Below are 21,589 nucleotides of genomic sequence, written 5' to 3' on the forward strand. Positions count from 1 at the left end.
GGTCAGGCCATGCCTTGAGTACTGCGTACAGATCTCTAGGCCTCATTTTAGGCAGGATGTCGATTTGCTTGAACGTGTACAGAGAAGGGCAACAAGCTTGGTGAGGGCAATGAAGGGATTCTCTTACTAAGAGAGGCTTAAGTTCTGCAAATTGCATTGGCTGGAGACGAGGCACCTGCGCGGTGATCTGATTGAGGTGTATAAGGCTTTGAATGGGTTGAGCACACTGAATTCTGATGGGATCCTTCCACTTGTTCAGATTACGAACCTAAGGGGGCATAAATTCAAATTAAAAAAAGATAGATGTAGAATGGATGTGCGGATATTTGCCTTTAGCCAGCGTGTGGTTAATTGCTGAAACAAACTTCCATCTGTCGTTGTGGAAGTTGATAGGTTGAATAAATTTAAGGAGGAACTGGACAGGCATTTGGAGGAAATGGTGGGGTTTTTTTTTTTTTTTTTTTTTTTGGCTGATGCTGCATAAACTCATATACTTGCTTTCTTGCATTACATGCCACTACTACCTCTCAGCCCATTTGCTCAACTTTTCTAGATCCTGTTGCAGCAGCATATTGTCATTAGTGTCCTTAAGAACCCTGCCAACTTTCATATCGTCTGCAAACTTGGACACCTCAATCACCTCAATGATATAGCATCATCGATATAATTTATAAATACAGAAAACAACAATGGACCAACACTGAACCCTGAGGGTCTCCACTAATAACATTAGTCCATGAGGAGCAGTGTCCGTTGATTACTACTCTGTCTTCACCCAGTCAACCATCCCTTTATCCATAGCAGCAATTTGTGTTCAATGCCGCAGTGCTCCAATTTGTGCAGCTGTCTTCCATGTGCAACAGTATCAAAGGCCTAAGATCCAAATATATGATATAAAAGTTATTCCCTGCATCCAATTGCTTTGTGACCACATCATAGTATCCAATCAAATTGGTCAGACAAGACTTCCCCTTAACAAACCCATGCTGTGTCCGAGCTATAACTGAAGTCTCGTCTAGGTGATCCTGCAGTGCTTCTTTAACTAGGGCCTCCATTAATTTCCCTGGAACAGAAGTTAAACTAACAGGTCTGTAATTCCTTGTGTCGCCCTTTGATCCTCCATTGTGAATTGGGGTCACATTTGCACATCTCCATGGGTACCTCCCCTGAGTCCAAGGAAGCTGTCATAATTAGGCTAAGGGTTTGCTTGCTTCCTTTGCTGCCACCTTTAATATAACTGGATAGATCCCATCCACACCAGGTGCCTTTTTTATGTTTATCCTCAACAATTTCTCCTCCACTTTCCTCTCAGTTATTACAAAATCATCTAGCTCACTGCCAGAGTTTATTTCACCTCTGACATTTCCCTCCCTGAATAACTCCTCATTTGTGAATGTAAATGCAAAATACTAATTTAGTTTGTTAGCCACCTGAGCAGGATCATCAACTGTTGAACCATTGATATCCAGTGGAACAATTTGATTCATCACTTTCCTTCTAGAGATTACATACGCAAAGAACTCTTTGCTGTTTTTCCTTACATCCTTTGATCCTTTTCTTCTCCTCCATTTGTCTCATTAGTTTATCTGACATCCATTTAGGTCTTTAGGCCTAAATGGATGTCAGATAAACATTATTTGAACAATATTTCTTAGTTGGTATGTAAAGCCTAGTAGCTCTCAAGATTAATTCTTTGATTGCTTCCCACTTAGAATTTGCTGTTGGTAACATCATCAGTTGGTCCACTGCACAGAATTTAAAAACTGTCTGAGACCACTCTAGTCACCTTTACAGAAGCAAAAACCCTTTCCTTTACCCCTGATGGTAATTATATCTTTAAGTAAATCCCACATCAGTACACTGTGATCACTGCCACCTAGTGGTTCCTTTATCTTTAAATTCTTAATACACGAATGATCACTGCTGATAACCAGATCAAGAGTATTACCCTCTCTGGTTGCCTCTTGTACATGCTGATGTAGAAAACAATCATCCAATAAATCCACAAAAGCCTTGCTAGTGTGTGAAGGACCAACCCCCAAATTCCAGTCAATATCTGGGAAATTAAAATCCCCCATTGTAACTCTCTGATTTACTGGCCCACTCTATTTCCCTGTGCAGTTTCTTATTATACTCATCAGAGTCATTAGGCCTATAGCACACTCCTACTCTCAGTTGTGATCTCCCAATGCTTATGTCACACCAAACTGAGTCGACACCGCACTGTCCAGCTATGTTGACTGGCTGCAGTACCTTGGATTTTGTGTTTCTTAACTATTAGCACAACCACTCCTCCCTTCCTATCCTGTCTATCCTTCCTATACTCATTGTACTCCCCAAATTCCAGTTCTGCATGCCTTATATCTGTGTGGCACCATGTCTCTGATTTCCCAACAATATCTACCTTTGATATTTTGACCAACATCTCAAATTCATCAAATTTATTTACCAAACACCTAGCATTGGTGTACACTCAAGTATACATGCACCTGTTCCTATTCTTAGCTACCCTAACACAACTCATGTTTCCTTGTACCGCAATGACTCCCAGCAGCCTCTGAAACCCCCTGCGTCTTGTTTTTCAGGCTTCTGCTCATTCCAATAGAAGCAGTGCAAGAATCTCTTTCACTTCTGCCAGCGATGTGGTACCTAATGGCTTAAAACATAAAATATCCAATAAAAGAACTAATCTTTTGGCTCACATGATAAATCAAGCACAGAACAAGCTTCTCTTTAGTGCAATTAGACAAACTACATTATACATCCCCATGTTAATTTCCTCCATAGTGGTGTTCGATGAATTTAAGAGTTCTAGTTCACACATACATACACACACACATACATATATAAAACTGCTATTCTCTGCTTAGACATAATAACGTCACTATTGGTTCTTTCCAAATTAATGTCTTTTTGCCTGTTTCAAATATATCACCTGTCAGTGTCTGCAACAATAGTCTTAATAAAAGAATTAACATTTTCAGTTCTGAGTTCTATCAAAGTATAAAATACTGTAGTTTCCTCTAATAATAAGAGCAAGAGAGTTGCAACTCCCTGTCACATTATGGAACTATGAGATAATAATGGCTGATTACTGGAAAGGTGTTCACTAAATGATAGAACTAATCAAATACAGTGGTACCTTGGATTACGAGTAACTTGGTATGCGAGTGTTTTGCAAGACGAGCAAAAATTTTTAATAAATTTTAACTTGATAAACGAGCGAGGTCTTGCAATACGAGTACAGTCAGTCCTCGTATAATACATGTTTACACTACACGAATTCGATCATACACAATTTATAAATAGGGGAACGATATCTTATATAACACGAGCCGAATTCGCTTATGCACAATTAGCCTTTGTGTTTACAAGAAATGGCAGTCGAACGCAGAATCACCCCCAACCGAACGCAACCCGATAGGAATGAAGAGAAGATTTTGAAAATGTATTTATGGTTTTTTATATCAGTGAAGGGGAAACACATTTCACCATAATAACGTAAAAACCAACACAATTCCAGCTATCGGTATAATCGCAAAAGCAATTAGATCGAGTTTACTACCAGTTTATAACAGATTCCACTAGCAGAAACGCAACTGGAAATTGTTTTTATTGTTTTATGGTAGTAACCCCCAGAAATGTGCTTTAGTAAAATGTGAGGTGTTAATAGTGTATCTCGGCCTTTACGGTGTTGTTTATTCAGTTGCTACACGCGCAGCTTTGTTTATGTGTATCAAGCGTGCCTCCTCGTTTTGTAATTGTGCTTTATTCCCTAAAAATGAGTAAAATAATCAAAAGGTTTGAAAAGAAAGCATCCTGGCGAAGACACTGCAGATTCAGAGAGAAAAAAAAAAAAAGCAATATCGATAAACAGAGGCGGACTGGGTCAAAAATTCTTACCCGGGAAAATTTATAGTGGCCTCATACTACGGTTTATGGCCAAAATCACACCGGCCTCCGGCCCACACGCGTGCAGCTTTGTTTATGTGTATCAAGCGTGCCTCCTCGTTTTGTAATAGTGCGAGCGTTGAATCTGATTTCCGTGAAATCCTCAAAAGGAGGCAAAAGCAAGTGTCATTGGAAAAATTCCTTGTTAAAGTCGCACAAAAAGAAAAAATCAACAGATAGCAGTGATTCCGTTAGAGACAGTGAAAGTCATCCTACCCAATAATTAATAAATTCGATTGCTTTATGTATATTAAATTTAAATATTAAAAATATAAAAAAGGTATGTATTTTGTATTAATCATTTTTACAGTGTATGAATATTTTTGAGTTTTGGAACAAATCATCTGGGTTTCCATTATTTCTTATGGGGAAATTCGCTTTGATATACGAGTGCTTTGGATTACGAGCACGTTTCCGGAACGAATTATGCTCGCAAACCAAGGTACCACTGTATCCATTTAGAAAATTCCTGGATGTCATATTCAATGCTATATTGTGCAACTGAAAGCAGGTGGTTGATTGATGGAACAAACTTCCATCTGTTTTTATGGAATTGTCTGGTGGTGGAAGCTGATAGCTTAAATAAATTCAAGGAAGGGCTAGAGAAACTATTGAAGGGAATGAATAGGTGAAATGGGAAGTGTCTTTTTTTTTTTTTTTTTTTTTTTTTTGACTGATGCTGTATGAGCTTGCTTTCTTTGCTTCATTTGCCACTATTAATGCTAACGTCCCTCTTTAAATGCATTTTAATTTTCAGTTCTGGCCTCTGACTAGCTAAGGTTGATTGTGAAATGCTGTATTTTTAACTTTTGGCATTTTAATTCTTAATTTTTTAATTTACAATTGAAGTGTGTACTTTTACATGGGGAATTAAAAGTTTCATTTATTTTGTGTTTTTGTCAGTCTTAATTTCAACTGAAGTTTCACTCTTAAAGCATCAAGCTGCACAGTTAAGGAAGTGAATATCATTAAATGAAATTGAAGGCAATGGTTAAATTGACTTTTCGGATGTGAGAATTGAATTATCATAATTTTTAGCAGATTTTTAAAATATAACGAACAAATATTTTAAACTACATTACATTTCAGAACTCTGTCTCTGATGTACTATTCTATTGCAGGAGGATATCTTAACACCGGGGCTAAATTCAAATAAATTTCAGTTTTTGCGTAAAAATGTCCATCCCTTGTGCAATCCTGTTGAATTAGACATAATAGACTTAATTAGACTTAATATGCATTTAAATGGAAGATTTACTTCCATACGCCACTTGGCTGTTCATTTAGACAAACAAAGTACATAAAGTACATTACAGCAGGCCCTTGTTATATTCTCTATAACACTGTTCTTATGAGGAATTTATTGTAGCTTAAACACAGAGCGTACAGATAAAGCAGAAATATATGAGCTTTCGGCTATATGGTAGCCTTCATCAGAATTAAAATACATGAATGGCAGTTGGAATGAAGATGTGCACTGCCAGGTGCGTGAGACGCGAGGTTTAATTGTTTGTTGACGTCTGTGGCTGTGACGCATGATGACGTGGCCAGTGCTTGTCCAATGACAGAACTACTGACTCTGTGATCGGGTTGACTTGGCAACCACTGTTCCTGTTTAAGGATTTATCCGAAGATTTTATATTTAACGATTCCAACCAGGTACGCTTTAGGTAATGGTGGATCTGTCTACCACCACGACATCGCGGTGTGGGTCGATGTCGTGGTGGGTTGTCCAGACATGTTCGGCGATAGCTGAGTGTTCTATATCCGCTAAACGGATCGCTCTTTTGTGCTCCGAGAGACGTTTCTCGAGTCGACGTCCAGTCTCTCCGAAGCAGCAGCTAGTGCAGTCACGGCAAGAGATGCGGTAGACTAAACCGCTCTGCAGAAGGGTGGGGACAGGTGTTTTCACGTTGGAGATGAAAGAACGCAGTTTCCTGCCTGGGAGCTGGATGCACTTTATTCCGTGCGTTCTCAGGATTCTACCGATCTGTTGTGACAGGTTGGGGTAGTATGGGATGAATGCCCTTGTGGATGGCTCGTCACTGTTGGTGTTGTAGCTGGTCGTCACGATGTCACGTGTCTGTAGATCACACCTGTCGAGGACGTCAATGGGGTAGCCACACCTCGTAAGGTCTACTTTGACCCTAGTGACCTCTTTGCGTCTTTCATCAGCGGAGCTGGAGTGTGTCCAGGCGCGAGTAAGCAAGGTTCGGGCCGTGGAGAGGAGGTGGCCTCGCGCGTGTGCTGACCGGAAGTTGGTAAACTGGCCAGCACACATGGGCTTACGATAAACTGTGGTCCTCAGGTATGTGCCGTTACTGTTCTTATATTATAAACCTGTATCTGACTATAATGCTGTCAGAAATCACTATAACGCTCTTTTACCAGCGTACAGAAGATTGCATTTTTGGCATATTTAATGAAAATGTTTCATCTGATGAAGTTGATAACTTGAAAACGAATAGCAAAACAACATTAAAACATTTCCCACGCTTGGTAAAATTTTCTCGCACGCTAATTTAATTGCAGTACAGTGACTTGTTACGTAGTTCCGAGATCAACATTTTAAAAAATGATCAAGTATATTGCTTGTAATATTTGCGTTATATGCATTTATCCGAAGTCTAGTCATCACTCAGTACAGTATTAGACATTGTGTGTAACGGACAGTTTACTCGAACATTGTATCATAATTAATGCAAATTATTATTAACTCTTTGAAATTGCAGTTACATTTTCAAAGAGTTAATAATGGCAGATAAGAATGAAAAAGCAACGTCTGGATGCAGTACGAAGACTATAAATGTAAGAAAAAGACTGAATTTGAAAATTAAATTAGATGTTTTGAAGGGAATCGATTCTGGTCAATGACAAGCGGATGTGTGCCATAATTTAGGACTGGCAAGTTTAACTGTAAGAACAATTATAAAAATAAAGAATTAATTTTAGCAGTGAGAAAGGCAGCTGTTCCACTGCAAACAACTAGGGCTAGGCAGGCTATTAGGATTGAAATGGAGAGACTTTAACTAATTTTATTGAAGATAATATCCATTGCAGAATTCAATTAAGTTAAATATTATTTAAAAAAAAAAGATTAGCCTATATCATGATCTGAAGAAAGCTGACCTTAAAAAAATGCAGAACCATTTAAAACTAGTAAGGGCTGGCTGAATAGATTTAAAATCCAAGGAGAAGCCGCAAGTGTAGATCAAGGAGCCGAAACTTTCAAAAAAACTTGTTAAAATTATTGAAGAGGGGTATTATGTGTTATACTTCTCAACACATTTTTAACATAGATGAAGCAGGACTTTTTTTGGAAACGAATGCCTAAAAGAAATTTCATATTGAAAGAAGAAAAAAACATGCCAGGTTTCAAAGCGGTGAAGGATCGGTTGACTTTATTGTTGGGTGGTAACGCTGCGGGGGATTTAAAATTAAAACCTCTTTTAGTTTACAGGAAGAGGGCCAAAGTACAACCCAAAATCGACACATTTTTCATGATTAAATTCATCAGTTAAATTAAATCAATTTAGATCTATTTTATATTCATGATTTTAATTGGAATTTTAAGTTTAATTTTGACACTTAAGTAGTTACCGCATAATTATATACGTATGTGCAAATACAGTGGATTCTGGTTATTTGGGCCACCAGTTAATCGGGGCAGCTATTTATTTGGGGCAAATCTTAAAAAACAGAAACCAATTGAGAAAATAGCCAGGGTTTATTTCGCTTAATTCGGACAGCATGCCGTTTAATCGGGGCAAGAGACTGCAGCAGTGGAGGTTACCCTATGATTGTCTCCGACTGTACCGCATGGTTCGGTCGAAATTCTGGAGGTCACAACCATAAAACAATAAAAACAATTAACAGTCATCTGTTTATTGGGCTTTTCTGTTAGTGAAATCTATTGATAAACGGACAGTAAACTCGATCTTACTGAATTTGCGATAATACCAACAGCTGGAATTCTGTGGGTTATTATGGTGAAATGAGTTTACACTTCCATGAAATCTTCAATCACATAAAAAAATTAATTTTCAGAATCTTCTTTTCATTCCTATTTTTAAAACTTTGTAACTTGTTACTCCGTTCTCACTTGCGCGTATATTGTGTTATTTGTAATTTGTGTGTGCCATGTTCTTTGTTATTGATTGCTTATCTTTTTCCTGTTTTAAATTTTAACCCCCACCCACAAATGTCAGTGAACAGAAATGTCAACTAGTTAGTATGTACATATTACAGTACGTTTTAATTATTCCGATTATCACATATCATTTAATATTTTAATTGGTAAGGTAATAAAGGGTAAATTTGTGCTAATATATCTTTGCTTTTATAGCCCATGGATAATATTCCTCCTATTTTTGCTAATTAGAATCGCTGTTAAATTAAAATTAAAATTCAATTCACAAATGTGATCACAATGACCCCGGCACTTACTGCACATTGTATAGTGAACGGTACTTTATGTCGAGTTTGTTGTAACATGATTTGGTTGTACAGTGAACCAATTGTAAAGGGGGGGGGGTTACATTGTATTTTTAACTATTTACGTGAAACTTCAGATAATTGGGGCAGCCGCTTAATCGGGCCAAAATGCCCGATTAAGCGGCTGCCCCAGTCCCGATGTGTCCCAAATAACCGGAATGGACTGTATTTGAATATTAAATATTTTGACTGACATTTGTGCGTGTTTTCAGTATCGTTTATTATTGATTAGGAAATATCCTATGGCATGGACCGAAACTCACAAATACATATTACCTTATGGGAATACGCACTCACTTAGCGCGGATTCACTTAGCGCTCCGTTTTTCCTGAACGAATTATCAGTGTTAAGCGGGGGTCACCTGTATTCACAGTTTTGTATAATTCAATGACGGAAGCTACATGCTTGCTGATGACAATCCTTGGATTGTACTATTACAACTTTGAAACAATTGCAAGATACCGTCCCATCGAATGGCAGAAAAGAAACTTCAAGGTTAGGAACTACAGTGAATATATATATATATATTTAGTTCTTAGGGAAGAGAAAAAATTTTTTATTTAAGAACCACCTTAATCTTAAGTGTGGACTATTATTATAACAGTGAAAAAATTAAAAAAAGTACAAGTTACTTCTAGCATATGCAATGTCAATTATATACCTATTCACACACATTTCGCATATGCTGTGGTAATTAAGTGTGAGGTTGTAATATTTCTAAATTACTCATGTGTTGAATTAGTGTTTTGTCATTCTAAGCTTCTCATATCACCTTGGAATGAAATACAGTTAAATCTTATTGGTTTACTGAATGAAATATTGTCAGATTTTAACTAGCAATTTTGGGGTGGGGGAAATATTCATATTTCATTACAGGCTGGCCTCGATTAATGCACTTAATTTGTCTTGTAGGCACATCACACAAAATGGAAACGCGTTAATCAAATATAATAATCAATAGGAAAAATTATAATTGGTCCGTGACCTTCAGGAATGTCCATAAAGAATTTTAAAAATACCTTTTAAATAACTTTTTAACAGTAAAAGATAATAAAAGCAATTATAGAATTAAATGTTTATTGCATAAAATACATAATGAAGAAATTAACTATTTGCTACGGAAATATTTGATCACAGTCATTTAAGTTGGCTTTCTTTTTTTTTTATCATACAATTTCCAATAGCCGACACAAATTTCTCTAGGCCCTGGCAAAATAACATACTTCTTTCAATGTTAGGATCAAAAGAGCCATTATCTTTTGTTTAAGGTTTTCTGCGATTCGAAAGATTTCGCCTACATTCGCCTACATTATCTCCTTTGCAGTAACATTTTCATCTGGCTCACACTCTTTTTCTTCAACTTCTTCGTACGCAGGCTGGTCCTCTATTTGAAGGAGATCATTGTTGCTTAGCTGTTCTGAATGCGAATTCAGTAATTCAGTTAGCCGTATCCAAGCCTTTGAAACCAAGGTAATTACCAGTACTAGTTATGTCTTCAATAACTTTTTAAACTGCATCTTTGAAGCCAGTAAAATCGTTTGTGCAATGGGGTAAACGATGCTTCCAAACTGCTCTCATATTGCTTCCTGTTAGTTCTTCCCATGCTGCGTGAATGTTTTCAATAGCCACTCGCATATTATATTTTTTCCAAAATTCTGGTACAGAAATTGCATTGTTTCCTGTTGTAGCTTCAAGTGCCCGTGCAAATGTTCTACGGAGATAGTAAGCCTTGAAAGTTGCAATTGTCCCCTGGTCCATGGGGTGCAATAACGAAGTCATATTTGCCGTTTAAAAAACAACTTTCACATTTTCATTTAAGTCACCAAGTGCAGAAGGATGTCCAGGTGCATTTTCTAAAAGCGACAGAACTTTAAAATTGACATTATTTTTCTTGCAATAGGCTTCAACTGTTGGACAGAAATAAACCAGTTTTCAAATAGGGCTTTGGTCATCCATGCTTTTTTATTTGAATGCAAATGACTGGAAGAGTTTGATGGCTGTATCCTTTTAAAGCCCTAGGATTTTGTGTATGGTACACAAAATCCTAGCATAGGCTGTATTTCATTCCAAATTCAAGCATAAGCTTCAATTTAAAATGACCTTCAGCTTTACTTCCTAATAAAAGCATTAGTCGATCTTTTGGGACTTTATACCCAGGTTGTGGTGCTACATTTGCAGCCAGATAAGTTTTAGTTGGAATCCATTTCCAAAATAGACCCGTTTCATCTACATTAAATATTTTCCAATTGTCGTATTCATCATCCTGAATGATTTTTTTGCAATTCTGCAGGAAATTTGGCTGCAGCATCTTCATCAGCACTAGCAGCTTCCCCTTACTTTAACATTATGCAGTCCTGCTCGTTTTTTGAAACGTTCAAATCACCTTGAACTAGCAACAAACGTTTTAGTCTCCCCTTGGTATTTTGTTTCTTTGAGCTTAGAAAAATTGTTAATAGCTTTGCTCTGAATATTGTCCTTAGATAATGGAATTCTTTTTTGATTGCAATCTTCTATCCAAATTGATGGAATAATTTCCATTTCAATCATTATTGGAATTTTCTGGTATTTTGTAAAACAAAGGAAGTTGATGAAACTACCTTTCTCTTTAAATTCATGCTTACGGCTCAGGATAGTTCCTAGATCTCTAACGATTTTCGCATGGTTTGCACCACTTTCATGTTTTTTAATAACTTAAAGTTTTTCAGCTAAAGTAATAACTTTTCATTTTTTTTATTGCAATCACATTGTTTTTCTCTCTTTCTTTTATCCATAATTAACAAGGGTAGAAAAATAGAATTTTTAAATATGCCTGCACGTGACTTTATTAGCAGGAGACAATCATGTAACACATCTACTTCCGATGGTTGATGGAATGCACTGAGGCAGGCAACGGGCAAACCCTTGCTTATTGGCTGTCAGATGCATAGTGCACGATTTGAATCTTTTTTAACTCTCACATAAAAAAGATTGCATTAACTGGAAATTTGCATCCCTTAAAGTAAAATGTGGTATCATTTTTTCAAATTGCGTTAACTTGAAAAATGTGTTAATCAAACTCACGTTATGCGAGGCCTGGCTGTATATATGTATTATATATTACCTACATAATTGCTGGCACTAAATATTGTCATAAAGTTCTTAACCAATTACAGTAGAACCTCACTAAATGGTCACCCGCTAAATGGTCTCCATCTGTAATTGGTCACCTTTGGAGGACCAGTTTCTTTTTCCAGAATTGTTGTGATATCTTTTTGATTCCCAAATCTAATGCATATTTGTGATAGAGTAGGAAGCGGGCGGGAAAGAAAATAACAGGGAACAAAGTCATTACCATATTCCTCAGAACTCAATTGAAAGATACTGATTCAAACACATCTCAGTAAAACCGTCCTTCCCCGAGTAGTAAACAGAAAACAATGGTGATTGTTTCCTAGCTGGCTGCTTAGAGCTAATTCGTAGAAGTTCTTCCCCCCTTCCACTGTGACTTAGTTTTTAGTCAGTATGTATTCCATTAGAGCTGTTTGAAGTCACATGGTCCTTCTTAATTTCAAGTTTTTGTGTTCGAGTGACATAATAAGTCATGTCTGCTAATCCTACTCATAAAAGTCTGGATTTGGAGAAAAAATTGAAATTTTATAACATCTTCGTAAAGGTGAAAGTGTATCAAAACTCTCGGAAATGTATAGTATCTAACGTACCGTGATTAATAAAATAAAAAAGAATGGGGACAAAATTGAAGAATTTATGTGCAAAACAGAGGCTGCTGATGGAAATGTTTTGAAAAGAAAAAAGGATGGCTACGAAGACACTCGACAAATTGATTGAAGCCATGTTTATATAGTTTGCACAGGAGCTCTCCCAAGGGATTCCATTAAGTGGACCAATTATCATCGAAAAGGTGCTCCAAATGAATAAATTGAATGGTGACCAAATTTTAAAGCAAGTCAAGGTTGACTCCATAGGTTTAAGGAGCGGCATGGTAGTAGTAGTAGTAGTGGCATGTGATGTAAGAAAGCAACTGTATGAGCTTATGCAGCATCAGCCAAAAAAAAAAAAAATCACACAACCATTCCCTCTAAATGTTTGTCCAGTTTCTCCTTAAATTTATTTAAACCTATTAACTTCCACAGCGACAGATGAAAGTTTGTTCCACTAATTAACCACCCGCTGGCTAAAGGAAAATTTCCACACATCTATTCTATATCTATAGACGTGAGGAAATTTGCCTTTAGCCAGCGGGTGGTTGGTTGGTGGAATAGACTTCCATCCCTTGTCGTGGAAGTTGATAGCCTAAATAAGTTTAAGTCTCAGCTGGACAGGTATTTTGAACGAACAGAGGGGTGAAGTGGAAGTGGTTATTTTTTATTAATTTATTTATTATTATTATTATTATTATTTATTTATTTTTTATTTTTGGCTGATGCTGCATAAGCTTGCTTTCTTGCATCAAATGCCTCTGCTAATGCTAATCTGTCTTTCCTTGATTTGAATTTATGTCCCCTTAGGTTCGTAATCTGAACAAGTGGAAGAATCCCTTCAGAATTCATCGTGCTCAACCCATTCAAGGCCTTATACACCTCAATCAGATCACCGCAAAGGTGCCTAGTCTTCAGGTTCTGCAATTTGCAGAACTTAAGCCTCTCTTGGTAAGAGGATCCCTTTATTCCCCTCACCAATCTTGTTGCTCTTCTCTGTACAACCTCAAACAAATCTACATCCTTCCTAAAATTAGGTCTCCAGACCTGTATGCAGTACTCAAGGTGTGGCCTGACCATTGCCTTATGCAGAGGGTCCCTGCTAGCAAAATTCCTATATATCATTGACAAAGCCCCATGACCTGCCCTGGAAGCCTGTCTGCATTGCTCAGAAAACTTCATATCTGATTGCACAATTACTCCCAGGTCTCTTTCATTTTCTACCACCTTAAGTGTAGTACCACACAGCTGGTACGTTTCTTTGGGGTTACTTCTACCCATATGCAGTGCTTTGCACTTGTCAAGGTAAAACTTCAGTTGCCACTTCTCAGCCCATCTGCCCAAATTTTCTAGATCCTGTTGCAGTAGCACACTGCCATTACTGTCATTTACAGCCCTGCCAACCTTTGTATCATCTGAAAACTTTGACACTAAGCCTGATATACCTTCATCAATATCATTGGTAAATATACAAAACAACAGTGGACCCAACACCGAACTCTGTGGGACTCCACTAATAATATTAGTCCAAGAAGAGCAGCACCCATTGATTACCACCCTCTGTCTTCTTGCACTTAACCATCCTTTTATCCATTGTAGCAACTTACCCTTATTACCACTCTGCTCCAGTTTGTACAGTGGTCTTACATCATTATTATTATTATTAGCATTAGCCATGTGGTGCAAGGAAGCCTGAGGCTTATGCTGCACCAGCCAAAAAACAAATTTCTGAATTACCCTGAGAGAGAGAGAGAGAGAGAGAGAGAGAGAGAGAGAGAGAGAGAGAGAGAGAGAGAGAAGTGGAAGGGAATCACCAAGAAAGAGAAGAATGATGATATCCAGCTCAGGAGCCTGGGTGTGTCCCAAGCCCATACTCACCAGATATGAGCCCCTGAGGTTAAATGCGCAACAGTGTCAAAAGCTTTACTGAAATCGAAGTATATGATTCAAAATTATTCTTTGCATGCAGTTCCTTTGTAACCACATCATAATATCCTATCAAATTTGTCAGACAAGACTTTCCCTTAACAAACCCATGCTGTGTCTGAATTATTGCTGCAGTCTTGTCTAGATGATCCTACAATGCATCTTTAACCAGTGACTCCATTATTTTACCCAGTATTCGGGTAAAACTAAGTGCCCGTATAAGTGATCTTGGATTGCGCACGGAACAGGTGTATAATTGTGATGAGTCAGTATTATACTGGAAAGCACTTCCTCAAAAAACACTGGCATCTGGGTCAGAATCATCAGCCCCAGGATTTAATGTAAGGAAAGGGCGTTTAACAATTCTTGTTTGTTCCAATGGTAGTGGGAGCCACAAAATGACATTAGATAACTGGGAAGGCAAAAAAACCACGTGCTTTTAAGAACATGAATTATAATTTACTGCCTGTAAAACATTATGCCCAAAATAATGCCTTGATGAACAAAGGAAATTTTAAGCAATGGTTTACAGAAGAATTTTGTCCCCAAGTTCTTTCTTACTTTAAAACAAAAAACCTCCCAGAAAAAGCCCTTTTGATAATGGACAATGCTCCAGCCCATCCCCTTGATGATTTAGAAGAATTTTCATCCCATAACAATATGTATGTACAACTTCAAATTACTGTAATGTAAATAAGTTATCCTTTTTTTTTATTTTTTTTTATTAAGTTAAAAGTGTTCTTAAATATACATGTATGTAATTTTTTTTAAATTACTGTATATGTATTAAAATTTAATCTAAATAAATAATTCCTAGTTATTTACGGTTACAAATTGACTTTTTATTTATCCCTCACTAAATGGTCTGTTTCATTAATTAGTCACCCCTCTGGTCCTGAAGGTGACCAATTAGTGAGGTTCTACGATAATTAATTTATTAATTATCATTGGCTGGTGGACAGTAATTGAGAATTTTTATTTCTGAATCCTTTCTAATACTTCTTTTTTGAATCCTTTCTGATAAACTTTTTTGTAAGTATGAAACATTATCCTTCTGTTGATAGTTAATGTAAACAAGTTGTAAGCCGTCAAAACTATTTAGTAAGCATGATCAAAGAAATATTGTGTATGTTATATTCTCTATTAGAAGAAATGCTTGACACATGGCTGTTAATGCTTTTTAATATTTAAAAAAAAAGTTTGCCATTTCTTTTTTCTGCCTATTATAATCTGTATTTATTCTTTTGTATTGATTCTAGATTATTGAAGAATCTTTAGCTATGAGAGAAAAAAAAAGAGAGTTGTCACGACAACCTCCTTTACCTGTTTTGCCACTCCAACAGCCTCTCAGGGATTTCACGTAAGTCTTGCTTTGGGAAATGCCTAAATTGTGGGTTTTTTTTTTTTTTTTTTACTTGGTATTCTTTTCTTTATATATACTTATTTAAAATTTGTAGAAGAATAAGAGAAATTTGCCTCAGTATGATACGTAGAACACTTCCATATGATACTCTCCAGAAATTAAAATGAATAAAAAATTAATGCAAAATGATTACAGTAAAAAATCAATTGAACACAATTCAAAAATTAACTAAAATTCAAAAAAAAAATAATAATTAAAAAATCAATTAAAGTTAAATGTAAATTTTGAAAAATGATTTTCCTCCTGAATCACACAATGCTTTTCGACCATGGGCCGGGATAGGAATGGAAATTATGGAGTGTGTGAGCTTGAATCTTAAATAGAGAGATTATTTGTCTTCATTCATGCATGGGATTCTTCATCTTGCTCAGAATAATCACCTCAGAGGGCATAAATTCAAATTGAGGAAGGACGGATGTCAGATAGATGTGCGGAAATTTGCCTTTGGCCAGCGGGTGGTTGGTTGGTGGAACCGACTTCCATCACTTGTTGTTGAAGTTGATAGCCTAAACAAATTTAAGGCTCAACTGGACAGGTATTTCGAGCGAACGGAGGGGTGAAATTGGGAGTGGTGTGTTTTTTTTTTTTTTTTTTTTTGGCTGATGCTGAATAAGCTTGCTTTCTTGCATCATATGCCTCTACTAATGCTAATGTAAAAGACCAAAGATTAGATATGGATGATGAACATTAATAGAATTCACATGTCATTTAATTTCGATGGTTTCTGCAATTAATAGTCTCATATAATTATGTTGGACACTAAATATTTTGGCCTCATTAAATAAAAATATATGTTTTTCGTTAATGGCATGAAAGGCCAGTTCTGATGCTGCTGAATGAGAAGAACGAACTGAGGATGCATGCTTGCTTTATGCGAACATTGAGCGGAAACTGCGTAGATCTTTGGTAAGGCAAGTTGCAATCACTGCAAGAAATGTATACCAAGTCATTTATTTGTGTCACGAAAGAGGAAAGGACTGTAGCGTGTAATTCCCATATTGGTCTGGCCAAAATCTTAAATTCAGTATCTTTAAAGAATCTGTTAAGCTGCTTGTGCGACTGTTCAATGTATGGCACAGAAGTAAAGTATTTTTTGATGTTACTATTGTTGGTTGGTGTCGCTTTTTGTATCCTATCCTTAACTTGTACTCCAATTCGGTTTATTGTAGCAAGAGGGTAACCTCTGTTTAAGAATCTGCTAGTTAATATATGTATTTCTGAGTCTAAAGCAGATTTCGCTGATGAATATTTATAGGCATTGAGAAATTGATTAAAGGTAATAGACTTTTGTAGGTGAACGGGTGATAGCTGTTATAATGCAGAAGCATACCAATCTTTGTTGGTTTACAACAGATGTTTAATCGGATTTTATTCGACTCCCGAGTAAGCGTGAAATTTAGAAAATTTAATGACTTAGTATTTGTATTTTCCCTTTCCAATGTAAAATTGAGCCTAGGAAGAATATTATTAAATGAGTGTAAAATAGTGCCACTATCAGTGATACCAGAACATTGTCTAAATTCCTCCCATAGTATGTGATACGGGGTAGAAAAGGCGTCAGATGTATACGCTCAATCGTTGAGAGAGACACCCATTGGCAAACCTAAAATTTGTTTATATACTTTGTCTCGAAAGGTGGTATAGTTGACTTCAACTAAAAGTTTTTAATTAGGCAAAAAATTTCTTTAATAGGACGCTTCATATAATGAATCAGTATAGAGTTATTATTTAACATATCCCAAAGAATATCTAATGTGTATTCAATGTTTGCATTTGTATATAACGAAGTAACATCCAGTGAGAATAAATTATCATTATCGCCGAGTCTACAGTTATTAAAAAATGTATCATAAAAATGTACCTTAAGGTTATTAAAAAATGTATCATAAAAATGTACCTTAAGGTTATTAAAAAATGTATCATAGCTTTTTATCCCAAATTGTATCACCTGTCTAAATTATAAACATGTGTGGCTAAGGATGAAAATGCTGAGTTTTTGTAAGAAACAATGGGCCGAATAGGAAATCCATTCTTATGCAGTTTTACCTAATGAAAAGTGCAGGAATGTTCTGTGTTCTGGCCTTCAATTCCTTTAACTGAGACATGGTAATGTAGTAATTTTTTCGATATGTGCTTAAAGTTTTATTGTACTGATTGACCAAATTGGTATATAGTACTGGGTCTACCTCAAAATAAGTACAGGTAACTCTTGTATAACATGATAGTTAAGTTCCTATAAAATCTAGTGTAGTGCAAACAGGACTAAGAACCAGTACAAAAAAGGGGGTTACGTTGTTAGTGTGTACCAAAAGCTAACAGAAAATACACCATATTTTTTATAACTATCGGAAGCTTAATTTTTATTAAAAGTAGTAATAACTGAACAAATGCCTTACAAACCATGATACATATAGGCCAGATAATATACTTTCATTCAGTTTTCTTCCTCTTCATCGCTGCTAAGCACAACCAAACGAGAACGTTTTCTCTTTTGCAGAATATCTTTACCTTCTGAACTTTCTTCTGCAGCATCTAGATTTCATGTATTGTCTGCTGTCTCTACAGTAATCTGGTTTGTTTGCTTTTGCTTGATAGATCTTTGTAAATTTCGTGGAATGGCACTAAACATTTTTGAAATTTCCTTTTGAACTTTGTGCTCCTTTCAGTCAAAAGATCTGCATCCAAAAAATAAGATTCTAATTGCTCGGCTAAGTTTATGCTTTCCCGTATGCTTTTTAGTGTAAAATTTTGAACTTCAGAATTTTCATCTGCACTATCATCCTTTGAATTGATTTGGTTTACCTCTGATGCCATTTCCACAACTCCTCTTTCTAGCCTCTTTTTCTACCAGTAATCGTGATTGAGGTGTATAAAGCCTTGAATGGTTTGAGCATGCTCAGTGCTGATGTGATTCTTCCTCTTGCTCAGAATAATCAACTGAGAGGGCATAAATTCAAATTGAGGAAAGACAGTTGTAGGATAGATGTGCGGAAGTTTGCATTTAGCTAGCTGGTAGTCGGTTGGTGGAACAGACTTCCATTTTTTGTGTGGAAGTTGATAGCCTAAATAAATTTAAGGCTCAGCTGGACAGGTATTTGAAATGAACGGAGGGGTGAAATGGGAGCGTTTTTTTTTTCCTTCCAAGTTTCCTATATAATTTTTTTTTTCCCACTCACACTTATCTTTTTCTCACTCACCGGGGGGGGGGGATGCAATGATGATGTGTAGTGTAAATTTAAATACTAATTAAAACTAGGGTTAGTGTATACTTAACTGTAGCATTTATGGTTTGTGTTCTTTTTCTCACACGCTTACACTTTCATTCATTCTTCTGGCTTTCATTTCATTTATTCAACCCTTTCTGTCTGCACTGCCCTCTCTGGGCACCTCAACTTACTGTTATTCTTCAGTTGTGGTGCAGACCTAGCTGCAAGTTTTTTTGCAGGCCAAGGGAGAATGCAGTGATAGTGTTTGTGTTAGTAAATGTTTGTTAGTATATATAAAGTGATGTAAGTTATTTTTAACTTTGTATTCTTTCGTCCAATTACATTTGCTCTTCCACTCATTCCTATTCACTCTCTATTTCCCTCATGTTAGGTCACTCTTTCTTTCACCAAAACTGCTATTTATTCCTTTTATCATAATTACTAGTTCACTCAGTGCCCAGCCTATTCATTCTGTCTTTCATTCTCATTCATTCATTCTTCTTTCATTCTCATTCATTCATTCTTCTTTCATTCTATATTGCATTCCCTTGTTACTAGCTTACTGATATTTTTCAGCTAATCTGCTTCCCTGGCTGCCTGTACATCTCCCTCCCCTACATGGTTACTTATTTGGTGTGGGGCCTCAGGTTCTTACACATGGCAGGGTAGTCCTGGGGAGTTTTGCCATGTCAGGTTTCTGTCAGGGTGCAGAATAGTGCTATCCTGACAGTTTTAAATCATCGTCTGGGCATGGTGGGAAACTTCAGTAATTTTAACTATTGATTATTGTGTAATTGCTGGGAGGGGCTGAATTGCCATTCTTTGGAGAGTTCTGCGCATTTCGAATACTTTCTGTGTGAAAGATGCAAAGGCTTTATAATTTTCCTCTTTTATGATGAACAGATGTTCTTCTCTCGGAAGGGAGCCAATCTGTGCTTTAGCTCTGTTCTTGGGATGTCATAAATTATACATTTCTATAGAATGTGTGCCCAGTCTTCACTCTCACAACAGGTGGAGTTTGGGTCATCAGTCAGCCCTAAGGAGGTTAGTTTTGCCTTTAGGGAGCCATGACCTGTCAATATAAATGTTGCAAAAAATCCAGGGGCATACCACTTTAGGTGGCTTTGTGCTAAAATTTGCCACCCATGGCAGAAATCTTTTGGTAACCAGACCTCTGGTGTCCTGCTCCCACTTTGTTTGCCATAGCTCATAGAGCTTTGTGACTATTCTTTTTCTTTCAGCATTGAAGGTATTGGTTATATCAAGGGCTATCCCCAGAAATCCTGTAGGTATGCCCTTTTTAAATCTATAATATAAACCTCTTTTTGCTACTTCCAGGTAAAGTGGGAGAGCTCCGGCCAGCAACTGTAGTGCAGGTGTGCTTACTGTGCGATTTGCTCGGGTAATAGTGAGAAGTATTGCCCTTTGTATCGATTCTAATTTATCCCTATTTCTTACTATGGCTGAGTGGGTGATCATCATCATCATCAGCCATTTTCAATCCACTGCAGGATGAAGGCCTCTCCAGCAACTTTCCAGTTCCTTCTGTTTTGAGCACTGGCCATCCATTTACTACTCAAAAACTCATGAATTTCATCTATCCATCTCCGCCTTTGTCTTCCAGGTTTTCTTCTAGCTCCTCTTGGGTACCATTCTGTTATTTTCTTAGTCCATCTGTCATCATGTCTTCGAGCTATGTGTCCTGCCCAAGACCATTTTAGTTTTTTAGTTTTGATAAGAATGTCCTTTACTTGAGTTTGCTGCCTAATCCACGTGTTTCTCTTCTTATCTAACAGTCTGATTCCCAATACGATTCGTTCCATTCTTCGCTGTGTAGTTCTTAGCTTCTCTTCCATTCTTTTGGTGAGTGCCCAAGTTTCACTTCCATAAGTCATGGTGGGGAGTATACATTGATTCATTATTTTACGTTTCAGACAAACTGGGATATTGCTCTTCAGTATGTGACTATATTTCCTGAATGCTATCCATCCAAAATTTATTCTTCTCTTGACTTCCAGCCATTTATCATTATTACAGCTAATAACTTGTCCCAGATAAGTATATGACTCCACCTTTTCAATTACTGCTCCTTCAATCATTATTTCCCTTTCCGTGGCATACTTGTTCATCATTACTTTTGTTTTAGCCATATTCATCTTTAGTCCAAAATCCTTACTAACTGTGCATAACTGATTAAGATTTTCCTCTAATTCTTTGGGATCGTGGCTTATGACCACAATGTCATCTGCAAATCGTAAATGGTTTAGGTACTCTCCGTTCACATTGACTCCTTTCTGCGACCAGTCTAATCTTCTGAAAGCTTCCTCAAGGGCAGCAGTAAACAGCTTCGGAGATATTGTGTCTCCTTGTCGAACTCCTTTCTCGATTTTAAATTTGCTACTGTCTTTGTCTAGTCTGATAAAGGATGTAGCACTCTCATATATTTTCTTCAAAATCATAATATATGGAGTATCTATGCCTTGTCTTTCCAGTGCCCGAAACATTGCCTTATGCTGTATGGAGTCAAATGCCTTTTCATAATCCACAAATGCCAGGCATAATGGTGTTTTATATTCATTTGCTTTCTCCATTAGCTGTGATATTATGTGAAGGTGATCCATAGTTGAGAATCCTGTCCTAAAGCCAGCTTGCTCTTTCGGTGATTCTCATCAAGTATTCTTTCTAATCTGTTAGTAATGACCCTTGTGAACAACTTGTAGATATGGGATAACAAGCTAATTGGTCTATAATTTCCAATTTCTGATTTATCTCCTTTCTTATGCAGCAAAACTATGATTGCATTATTCCACTGCTTAGGCATCACACCTTTTCTAATGCACTTTGTGAAGAGCCTTGCCAGTTTTTGTGTTATGTCTCTTCCTCCCAATTTTAA

At 36.8% G+C, this 21,589-nt stretch overlaps 1 protein-coding gene across 1 annotated transcript in view; it reads left to right on the forward strand.

Moving 5' to 3' along the window:
- Positions 1-21,589, forward strand: part of LOC150075707 (calcineurin-binding protein cabin-1-like) — a 1,104,404-nt gene that overhangs the window by 177,240 nt on the left and 905,575 nt on the right. The window contains exon 9 of the mRNA XM_090388624.1: positions 15,327-15,427. Coding sequence (XP_090244750.1) covers positions 15,327-15,427 — 101 coding nt within the window. The remainder of the gene's footprint in view (positions 1-15,326; positions 15,428-21,589) is intronic.

Source organism: Mastigoproctus giganteus, chromosome 14 (assembly GCF_048544385.1).
Source record: "Mastigoproctus giganteus isolate SK-2022 chromosome 14, ASM4854438v1, whole genome shotgun sequence".
NCBI lineage: Eukaryota > Metazoa > Arthropoda > Arachnida > Uropygi > Thelyphonidae > Mastigoproctus > Mastigoproctus giganteus.